Source organism: Oratosquilla oratoria, chromosome 15 (assembly GCF_046742065.1).
Source record: "Oratosquilla oratoria isolate Oo_2021 chromosome 15, ASM4674206v1, whole genome shotgun sequence".
NCBI lineage: Eukaryota > Metazoa > Arthropoda > Malacostraca > Stomatopoda > Squillidae > Oratosquilla > Oratosquilla oratoria.
In genome coordinates, this window is record NC_134791.1 from 31,496,935 (window position 1) to 31,509,571 (window position 12,637).

Here is a 12,637-nt window from a genome sequence, read left to right on the forward strand (position 1 = left end):
CAGAAATAAGAAAGTTGATGTTAACAGCGTTGTGTTATCATTTTACCAAGTAGAATATCTACCAAATTGAATTATATTTTGGTCACGGGTGGTCTAGTATACTGTGTGTATATATATATATATATATATATATATATATATATATAAATATATATATATATATATATGTATGTATGTATCTATATATGAAAAAGAATGCAGACTTAGACTCGTTTTTCATTGTCAGGCCGAGAACTTTTTGATCGTCTTCCTCATCTCTCACTTGCGGAATGTAACTTAGTGCACGTTGTCCTAGCAGTTACACTTTCTACTTCATCTTCCCCCTTAATTGGTACTTGGTACCATTTGTCTGGCGTTAGCGAGAACAAAATATTTTGTCTTATCAAATTCCCAAGAGTCCATTGGTTGAACGTCATAACGTGATCTCGTTAACTCGAAGAAAGATAAAGACAACTCGGAAACCGTTTTCATTTGTCTCTCTAACGGTCAAAGTTGGTATAGCTTCATCAAACCGTGAAGACATTATCACAGACAACTGAAGAAGAATCGAAAGGCAATAGATATAATCGAAGTGCCTGAACGAGACCTGAAAATTCCCGAAAAAAAATGGACATAACTAAGAAATGTTTAAATAAATGAACGAATAAATAAATAGATAAATAAATAAATAAAATAAATAAGTATACCCTACACAAACTTTGTTTAGATTCTCTTCTTTAATATCCACGAATAGTCTGTTTATTTTTCTCAGGTTTCTAACATTCATTTCTACAGAATTCTCCATTTTCCAAGATAATCCCCCCGCTATTACCCAACACACCTCCTCAGTTTCTGAACCGATTTCTCGGAGTCCAATAAATCTCCTAGTTAGCGTAAGGCACCTATACTTATAATGATGACAGGTGGAAGTAAATTGCTAGTAAGGGGAACTAAAGCCATTCTCCAGACCCATCAACTGAGGCAAGAGTGAAATAAACCGGATGTGTTGAATTAGATCCCAAACTACCACTTTAGGGACGACATTGCCCAGAAAGTTTCTGTCGGACGTGATTCTGCATCCGTCTACAAAACAACGGAAGGAGATCTTCAAGGATTCACTGATGTCAAAAGCACTTCCTTGCAACAATAAGGCCACCTCACTTTTACACTCCTCCCCTTCCTTCCTCCTCCTCCTCCTCCTCCTCCTCCTCCTCCTCCTCTTGCTCCATTCCCCCTTTTCCTCTTCCTCCTCCTCCTCCGCTTCCTTTTCCTGTGTCTCTTCCGCTACCTTCGTTTGTTCCCTTTACTTTTCTTCTTCCTCGTCCAAGTCCTCAGTATTCTCTACGAGTATATCTTCCTCCTCCTCCTCCTCCTCCTCCTCCTCCTCTTCCTCCTCCATTTCTTCCTGTGTCTTCCACTACCTCCGTTTCTCCCTTTTGCTTTTCTTCTTCCTTCTCCAAATCCTCAGTATTCATTCTCTCTTCCTCCTTCTCTTCCTCCTCCTTTTCCTCTTCCACCACCACCTAATCTTTCTCTTCTTCCTCCTATTCCTCTTCCTCCTCTTCCTCCTACCCCTCCTCTTCGTCAGTGTAGTTCCAATCCTCTTTTCTTTCCCTCATCCATATAACATTCCTCTTCTTCCAGCTACGCTCTCTTATCCTCCTCCTCTTCCTCCTCCTCCTCCTCCTCCTCCTCTTTCTCCACCTCACCATATAGTCCCTATCTCTTTCTTCTCTCCTTTGCTCCCTCATTCCCTCTAATTCATACTCCTCTTTCCTCCTCCTCCTCCTCCACCTTCTCCTCTTCCTCCTCCTCCTCTTTCTCCACCTCACCCTATAGTCCCTCTCTCTTTCTTCTCTCCTTTGCTCCCTCATTCCCTCTAATTCATACTCCTCTTTCCTCCTCCTCCTCCTCCTCCTCCTCCTCCTCTACCTCCTCCTTCCTCTTTTTCCCCCCTTCCCTTTCAGAATAGAATCACGTATTTTATTTTTTTTAAAAGAAGACTAGCCTCCACCCGAAAAAGAATGCTAATTAGTTTGCGTTTCTACTGTTCCTCGTTTTTTGCTGCCCTTAGCTCTTATTTACAGCCTCTACGGCTCCACCCCTTCGATCCTATATTGTCACCAAGGATAGAAACGCTAGTTAGCATCAACAAAATACTTCTCCTCCTCCTCCTCTTTCTCATGATAATGATGAACAGCAGCAGCAGCAGCATCTTCCATCATCATCTTCATAATAATTATCATCACCATCATCATTCCTCTCTATATCACCGTAAATTTCATCACCATTCTTCTCTATATTACCATCACCATCCTCATCATCATTCTTCTCTATATCGTCATAATCTTCATCATCATTCTTCTCAACATTATCATCACCATCATCATTCTCCTCTATATCGTCATAATCCTTATCATCATTCTTCCCTATATTATCATAATCATCATCATCATCACCATCATTCTCCTCTATATCATAATCATCATCATCATCACCATCATTCTCCTCTATATCATAATAATAATCCTCATCATTCTTCTCTATATTATCATCATCATCATCATCATCATCATCATCCTCTATATCATCATAATCCTCCTTTTCATAGTTATCATCGTTGTCTTCCTCGCTCTCCTTCGTGCCTACAAAAGACAAAAAATGTAATTCCGTCGCGTACTCGGCCTAGGACTATCCGTGCGGCGGCGGCGACGAAGAAGAAGAAGAAAAAAAAAAAGTGTTTCCGGCCTTCCTTCATCCGACCAGCAGTTGGCTGCTCTCCTCACAGTCGGGGAGAGGGGAGAGAGGAGAATAGCCTCCACAAAAGAAGCAACAAACCAGAGCTCAATGTATATATGTGTTGTGTCGTTATATGTATATACTGTTTATATATATATGTATATATATATATATATATATATATATATATATGTATATACTGTATATATATATATATATTATATATTATATATAATGATATATATAATATTTATATATATATATATATATATATATATATATATATGTGTTTGTGTGTGTGTGGGTGTGTGTGTGTGTGTGTGTGTGTGTGTGTATGTGTGTGTGTGTGTACATATATAATATATATATACATACTATATATTTATATATATATATATATATATATACATAATATATATACATATATATATACATATATATATATATATATATATATATATATTTAATATTTGTGTGTGTGTGTCTGTATGTACAATACAAATACCCACACACATACATGTATATATGTGCAAAATTATATTTATACCTTCCCTCTTTCCCTCTTTCCCTTTCCCTGTCTCTCTTTCTCTCTCTCTCCATTTCTCTCGCAGTTTCTTTTTTTCTTTTTAACCCTCATTCTATACATTTCGTGATATATCTTCAGAAAGGGAGAGAGGATGGATGAGCGACACACATTCCTCTTATCCTCCAGCATCCTTTTCAACTTTCTCTTATCTTTATTTATTTATTTGTCTTATCGGCCTCTCTCTCTCTCTCTCTCTTCTCCCCCATAAGCCCCATGCTTGCTACCTCTTCCTCCATTCCTCATCAATCACTTCCGCTCCCTTTTCGAGCGCGCTCGCTCGCGCTGGCCATAATCCTCGCTGCTGCTTGGAGCCTCGCCAACAGCGGCGAGGGAGCGAGAGAGCGAGCGAGCGAGCTCGCGGCCCAAGACGCACCCTTCTGCGTGTATCGTACGTACGTGTATTCACACACAACAACACACGCCATGTCCGGCCAGGCAACGCATAACACGCGCGCCATTTAGGCCCCGAAGTCGGGTTGACGGCGATATAGACAGTTCGACCTTCCTGGGGAATTATGGTTTCTGTACCGGAGGCTCTGTGCGCGTCTTCTTCGTGGGCGGCCACTGCCGGCCACGAACCATCGCTGGCACATTCACGCTTTGGTGCAAATACACAGGCGACGTGTACAGTCCACAGACACACACATGTGCCCATCGGCAGCATTCACTGCATATATGTGTGTGCTATATATATATATATATATATATATATATTTATATATATATATATATATATATATATATATATATATATATATATATATATATATATATGTGTGTGTGTGTGTGTGTGTGTGTGTGTGTGTGTGTGTGTGTGTGTGTGTGTGTGATTCACCATGGTCTTGGATCACGTGTTGGACTCGTGACGTGATTGACAGCTTTTTCCCTCCCGGAAGAGAGCTCAGAGCTCATATATGACCAAGCTATGGGTAATGCTGTGACCTTACACACACACACACACACACACACACACACACACACACACACACACACACACACACACACACACACACACACACACACCAACTCCCCGCCCGCGAGAGTTGGATTAACAGCTCGCAGCGCAGTAATACTGAAATTATTTCAACTCTGGGCGCGATTCGAACCCGGACCGCCGTAGTGGCAGCCGGGAGGTGTGTGTGTGTGTGTATGTATGTATATATGTATGCATGTATATATAAGTATGTATGCGTGCGTTTATGTGCGTGTCCGTGTTCTACATATATATCTATATGTACAGTATATATACCTGCATCTCAAAGATCGTACAGCTAAGAGATAGCCCATCCTTGACTTTTCTGCTGATATCAAGTAACAAGCAATACCCGAAACATCAACACATCTCCCCCGAAAGAAAAAGAAATACAGAAGCCTTCAACAGTTTGGAGGGAGTGGGGAAGAAAATGTTTATATTGAATATAAATCTGATGAGGAACAATGTCCTGAGGCTGTTTGAACGTGGACTTCGGTTGAGAGTTGGGTCTTAAAGCGTTTTCATCCACCGCAGTGGCTTGCGCTAGTTCCACGTTCGAGTTCACGTTGTTACTTAATGGATGAACAGTAATCACTTGTATACGTTATTCATGTGTTTATTTATCCGTTTATTTATTATTTATTTGTGTATTTATTCATTTACTCATAAATGTATTTATTTGTTTGTTTATTCATTTGCCTGTTAACTTGTTTGTTCATCAACGAAAATATCTACATTATTATTTGTTTATTTTCTTTTGTCATCTAACCTTCGACTTACGTATTCATTTATTTGTATATAGTTTATATTTTCTTCGTTTATTTTGAATTTTTGTTTTGACATATACCAAAAGGTCTCCTGTCGACACGATTTTTCTATTGCGAAACTACTATAGATGACAGAAAGCCTCATGCCACGATCTATCTGTAACTTCATTGTGTTCATGTCATCTATACTCTCAGTCGCTATACAAGCAAACCATGCTCACGAACAGAGGAGCATTGATGAAGCATCGTTGGGGTAGAGAAGTGTAGACCAAACTGGGGTACGGGAAGAGGTAGTAATAAATAAATATATTATTATAATATTATCCAAAATACCCTTGCGTTCCCCCAGATCTAAAGTAACTCAGTTTGAAACATGTTTGTGGAAATGAATGAAGACGCAAAGATGAAATCCTGTTTTCTGGTGTGTTTGATAAATGTCCGCTTGAACAGAATGAAAATGATCATACACACAGTTGCACACACCACGCCACTCTACTAGACACAACAACAAAGTTGTGCCCATCGGAGCGCCGATGGCTGCCCGCTACAAGAACAGGACCATTCCGCCCTTAGTACACATCATTAGTTCAACTTAAACTAGTCCTAGAATTAGCTCAAATTGTACATTGTCAGTGTATTACTGTGTCACTGTAAACTCAACAAACCTATTATTATTATTATTATTATTATTATTATTATTATTATCACGAAAGCGCGCTTCATGACGATAAGCATGTACAAGCGCTTTCGCAAAGTACGCAACAACGAAAGGACTCAAGCACGACCAGTCATAAACAAAGCTCTTAGTCTTAGGCTAAACCCTCAAATACTTGAGCTCAGAACCTGCTCGACTCAATTCGAGGATCAGGATTTTGCCCAACAAACACCACAGCACAAATTCCCAGGCTTAAGTCACAAGGGAGGGCGAATACATAAAAGAAACGCGTGCGCACACACACACACACACACACACACACACACACACACACACACACACACACACACACACACACACACACAGGGCTGATATAATTTCAGTATCGCTGCGCTGCGAGTCGTTACTGCAACTCTCGTGGGCGGGGAGTTGGGTGTGTGTGCGCGTGTAAGGTCACAGCATTACCCATAGATCGGTCATATATGAGCTCTGAGCTCTCTTCCGGGAGGGAAATATCTGTCGATCACGAGTCCAGCACGTGATCCAAAACCATGGTGAATCACACACACACACACACAGGGCTGGTATAATTTCAGTATCGCTGCGCTGCGAGTCGTTACTCCAACTCTCGTGGGCACGGAATTTGGAGTGTGTGTGCGTGTAAGGTCACAGCATTACCCATAGATCGGTCATATATGAGCTCTGAGCTCTCTTCTGGGAGGGAAATTGCTGTCTATCACGAGTCCAACACGTGATCCAAGACCATGGTGAATCACACACATGCGCGCGCGCGCACACACACACACACACACACACACACACACACACACACACACACACACACACACACACACACACAAGCAAGCAAGAGGTCACAGAAAAAAAGACTGAAGAAGAAAAGTTGCTTGAAGGACATCAAGAAACATAGCTTTCGCTACAGTTGCATCAACTTTTGGAATAACTTAACAAAGGAAATGGTCGAAGCGAAATTGACAGATGAATTTAAAGTCAAGTTTGGCAGATGGAGACTGAGAGACGGGACTCGCGAGTGTAGCTCTTTCTTGTAAAGTATAATTATGTCAATACAATATATATATATATATATATATATATATATATATATATATATATATATATATGTATACATACACACAAGAGCGTAACTGAGATTACGACCCTCTCATTATGTGAAAGCTTCGTCCGTTATACTGTAAAATGTTACTACTATCCCTTAGCAATGAGATGGGTGCGTGGTGTAAGGCATTACTCTTATATCTCACTTTGAGCCCTGAGAATGTTATGAGTCATAGTTCCAGCATACGTACACACACACACACGTGCGAGCACACACATACACACACACACACACACACACACACACACACACACACACACACACACACACACACACACACACGTACCCTCACCCATATGCGCTCACGCGCATATAATACAGTAAGTGTTTTGGGATGTTATTTGTATTCTGTTCATCCGATGCCTGAGAGTCATTACTCACAACTCCCCTCTCTCTCTCTTTCTCTTTTTTTAATCTCTCTCTCTCTTCCCTTGTTGCAGTTCTCCGGAAACACTTCGTGGAGCATCCGTACAGCAAGTCCGTTCCTCTGGAAGGGGAGATCGAGTTGAGATGTCTTCCTCCGGAGGGCAGGCCGCCACCGACTACGACCTGGCTGAAGAACGATCAGCCTCTGGACGTCGACTCGCAGCTCAACTACAAGTGAGTCCGAACGTCATCTTCTGCACACCAGACATGTGACGGTGGAATTCTAGTGATACTGGGCGGTCCGGGTTCGAATCCCGCCCAGGGTTGAAATAATTTCAGTATCACTGCGCTGCGAGTTGTTACTCCAACTCTCGTGGGAGGGGAGTTGGGGTGTGTGTGTGCGTAAAATTTACGTTGTCCAATAGCTCCAAACCCAACATAAACTAACCTGATCTAACCTAACCAAACTTGATCCTAATGTAATTATTCCATAGAAAAAAGAATGTATCTTTCAAACACAAAAAAGAAAGATTTTATTTTTTGTTTGCGTGATAATGGAATAGACCCCATTTGATGACTTAGGTCGCTTATTGTTCCTGACATTTGATGATTTTATTCATCTGATGAAAACCCCATTTTGATGCGTTTTTAAGACTAACTTCTTACTTTGCCGCCAGGTGATTTAAATCAAACCAGAGAATCCCACTCAATTCCCTTTCACCCCGTCCATAGCGTAAAAGATACCCACCACCACTGTCACCCCGTCCATAGAAGAGATAACGTAATGCTAGATACAAACATTTAGTAAGCTTATAATGAGCTTAACGTTTAAAATGTATATTAAGCCGACCAGGGTCCATGGGAATGGATAGGGAACTTCAATTACTAGCTTGAATTGTTCCAAATGGTATATAGATTATTCCATTCAATCCTGTTATTAATCAGGATGAAATTGTTTAGTGTCGGTCTTTTTTTTTTATTCTGCCACTTCGCAAATGGGTCAGACCACTTACCCAAATGAAACATCCCGTTTAAAAAAATGGAAAGAAAAAAGTAAAATGGATGAGTAAATATATCTGTGTGTGTGTGTGTGTATACAGTATATATATATGAATATATATATATATATATATATATATATATTTATATATATACATATATATTTATTTATATATGTATGTATGTATGTATGTATAGTAGGGTGAAAAATAGATTGTTTTTAATTCAGCGATAACTTTATTTGAACTGAAATTTAAATGAGATGAACTATCAGTAGCGTTATGTTTGGAGAAGGAAGGAAAAACATCCTTAAGTGTTGTACTGTAGAGGATATTAGTCTTCTCAAGAGAATCTGTTTGGAGAGTAAATTCTAGCTCTTCTATCTACAATATTAAATTCATGTGACGACCACTTAGGTCGACTGGGAGGGGAGGAGAGGTCTGGATTAATCCAGACAAGATGTTTTGTGGTTTCACAGTAACGTAACCATTGCTACTGACGCTGACTTTGTTCTGATTAGTCAGAATTTAATTAAACTTGTGTTGTCGGTTGTTGGTTATTATTATTGCTTAGAACTATATACGGTAGTTAATCAACGACTTAGTTACATCACTGTATACGCACACGTAAAGAGAACATCCAAACTTGAGATATGAAAATGTATATTTAGTTGATGTTGCATTATTGTTATTTTATTGACAAACGATCAGCTTAATTATGAGGGGACTATAGTTTATAGACTTACATGAAATTCTCAACAACTAAAACCATATTTGTATAGTATCGAAATATCTCGACAACTAAAATTATATTTGTAACGAAATATCATGGTGGTGTGTCCGAAAAATTGCCTCCCTATTCTGTCACAGCAATTTTCTTCCACTTCTTGAAAGTATCGATCTCCGTTTTCCTCTCACCCCCAGAATCTCGTCCGTGGGTTCCCTGCTCATCCTGTCGGCACGCTTCTCCGATTCCGCCAACTACACATGCGTAGCCGAGAACGTGGCCGCGCGGAGGGTTTCGGACACGGCCGTTATTACCGTCTACGGTAAGTTCTTTTCAGCTGTTGTTGTGTTCGTTTCTTTTTGTATCATTTCATGGGCAATTACAGTTTGGCTCCCCTGAGCGCTATGCCCTGAAGAGACGGGGGGAAGACTTGTCAGTAGGGATGAGAATAAAAGAAGCACTGTAGAGGAGGACACCCGATTTTGACCCATGCTATACCATGCCCGACTAAGCGAATATTCCTTCTGTTGTTGTTCTGTTGTAGCAATTTTCTTCACACAAAAGAGCTAACATAATGAAAGAAGGAGAGGATTGTATGACATGCCCACCAACGAAAGATGTATAAACATAGATCGGAGACAGGGTAGGTCAGGTTAGTACGTATTCTGGCTTTATGATTTTGGGCCTGGTTAATGATTGGTCGTTTTTAATCGTCCAGGATGGGGTGGGAGGTGAGGTGGGACGGACGGAGGCTTCTGCAGAATAGGTTTGGGCTATCTGATGCAGCCTCCTGACCAAGCGATCTCAATCTTGTTCATACTTAACCCAAACTACTTCGTGCGGTTAATTGCAAGACAAGGAGGAAGGAAGGAAGGAGAGAGATGGAGAAGAATGAAGGACGAAGAAGAAAAAGGGATCCTGCGAAAGGCCAATGTGGTTCTGAGGCATTCCTTTGTAGAAACCTTTCCACCTCATCTGTTTTTATTACTCGAGATTGCTCTTTATGTCTTTTTTTTTTACTCTTGTAGTCAGAAGGCTTGTCCATTCTTGTAGGCTGAAACAAGGGGGGCTTTGATGAAATGCATCCAGTTAGCTTACGTATGTTTTGTATTTATGTAGTGTGTGTGTATATGTGTTTGTATAATATTTACGGTAAGTATTTATGGATGTATATATTATTGTATTATATTCGTGTGTTTATGTATGTATACATGGAGGTGTGTGTGTTTATGTAGACATTATGGATGTATATATGCTTGTATAATATTTACGGTAATTGTTCATGGATGTATATATTATGTATCTGTATTATATTCGTGTGTTTATGCATAAATACATGGAGGTGTGTGTTTATGTAGACATTATAGATACATATATGCGTATACTAATATATATGTTAATATATGGAATTATGTATACATATTATGTATATATGCTGAATATATGTATTGTGTTAGGATGTATGGATGAATGTATACATGAATATATGTTAATATGTTACGGCATATATACATAAACGTACATATATATGAATATATGCCTTTTACAGGATGTGTGTATGTTGGTATGTGGAAGTATGCATAATATTATGTACGTATGTATGAATATATACTAAAAATTAATGCCGCCATTAAAATAGTTGAGAAAAGTTGCTATTAAAAACCTCAGTGGAAGGCTAATATGTTATGCATGCGTATGTATGTAATAATAATAGTGATAATGATGATAAAATACTTATAATAATAATGATAATATTAATATTAATAATATTAATAATGAATAACAATAGTAATTATTATTATTATTATTATTATTATTATTATTATTATTATTATCGGTTTATTGAGTTTACAGTGATACACTGATAATGTACAAAGTTACCTAATTCTAACTAGATTGAATTGAGTTGGTAATGTGTACCATGGGCGGAATGGCGCTGTTTTTGTAGCGGTTAGTCCACGGCGCTCTTACGTATGTATGTATGTATATTTAATTAATGAAGTTAATTTCAACATCAAAGTAGCCTCAAAGAACTCTGGCACTGCTAAGAACCTTTTCATTGGAAGTCCACCGGAGGGTGAGGGTGAGTAGGTGGTGGGGGCTAAGCCAGCCCATACTGACACTTCGAGGAATACCGCGTTTGACAGACTAGGAAACAGTTGAAAATTAGAATAGAGAAACAAGCTCTGTTAAAGCAGATCAATTTTTTTTTTTTTTTTTTTTTTTTTTTTTTTTTTTTTTTTTTTTTTTTTTGTGTGTTTTTTTTTTTTTTTTTTTTTTTTTTTTTTTTTTTTTTTTTTTTTTTTTAGGGTGGGGAATTATTTTGTCCCTTGTAGTAGACCATATCGCTAGAAGAAAAATGCATTAGATAAATCAGTCAACAGGAATGATTTAGAAACTGGCATTGCCAATCACTTATGCTATGATGACTTGAAATTAAGCCTGTGCTTATATAAGAAAGATAATTCCATTAATAGAAAAAGAGTTGACACAGTGCCAGTAGCTTAGGCGCTCTGAGTATTTGATGTGGGTGCCGCACAAAAGAAGTACTTGCTGGAAACCTTTCCCTTAGATTCTCTATTCAGTGTGTTGACAATTGTCCTGTGGTGCGCGTAGCAAAGTACCTCGGCCACTTCCGTAACCGAGTGGCACTTCATTTATTTGTTTGTTTTTTACTTATTTATTATTATTATTATTATTATTATTATTATTATTATTATTATTATTATTATTATTATATATTTATTTATTTTATTTATTTGTTGTCCTGCATGTAGTCTCTTCGGTAGTAAAGTGAATTGGTATTTTTTACGCAGTCATATAAATGAGTAAGTGTGCATGGATGTGTGTGTGTGTGTGTGTGTGTGTGTATGTATGTATACACGCTTTATATATATATATATATATATATATATATATATATACTGTATAACAGATGTACAGTTGTCTCCACTTGTGTGTGTGTATGTGTATGTATGCGTGTGTATGCGTATGTGTTTGTATACACGCTTTATATGTGTATGCATGTATGTGTATGTATGTGTGCATACACACTTTATATGTGTGTGTGTGTGTATGTTTGCATACACGCTTTGTATGTGTGTGTGCGCATACACGTTTTATACCTCCTACAGAACTGAAAAGAAGAGTTACCTCTCCACCACCTAATAGAGGAAAACTTATACATGGCCCCCTACGAGGAAAATTATTGTGGGAACAATGACAGTGAACTTTCGTCTCACTGAAAGTGAAAGTAAGGGTCAGGTCAGATCAGGTCACGGAGAGGTCGCTGAATCACCTTGGACTTTTGTATACAGTACAATATGGGTGTATGTTTTACATAAATTCAAAATACATGTAATATGTATATACACGTATGTGTGTATGTATATGTACATAAAGGCACCCAGAAGTAGTCAAAGGTTAGGAAGAGCCGTCTGTGAAGAGCGGAATCAGATAAAAGACCAAAAGTGTGTGATATATGGTATAAAATTATATACATACTTGTGCGATATTATACCGTCTGCTTGATTTACTGAGAGGGGGAAGTACGGGGCTGAGCTGTGGTTTGAGGCAGAAAGTAAACCTTATGTTTGCTTTGTCTATTTTTCTATATAATTTATTAACGTGAGTAGTGGAAACTCTGTATGCTCACCGCGTCAGTCTTGTGTAACGGTGGGGAGCTTACACCGAGGGGTGTCTAAAGTCGTCA

At 38.7% G+C, this 12,637-nt stretch overlaps 1 protein-coding gene across 1 annotated transcript in view; it reads left to right on the plus strand.

Moving 5' to 3' along the window:
- unc-5 overlaps window positions 1-12,637 on the plus strand; it is a 256,136-nt gene that overhangs the window by 178,527 nt on the left and 64,972 nt on the right. Inside the window, exons 5-6 of the mRNA XM_076198739.1 lie at window positions 7,275-7,434; window positions 9,123-9,247. Of these exons, the coding sequence (XP_076054854.1) occupies window positions 7,275-7,434; window positions 9,123-9,247 (285 nt within the window). The remainder of the gene's footprint in view (window positions 1-7,274; window positions 7,435-9,122; window positions 9,248-12,637) is intronic.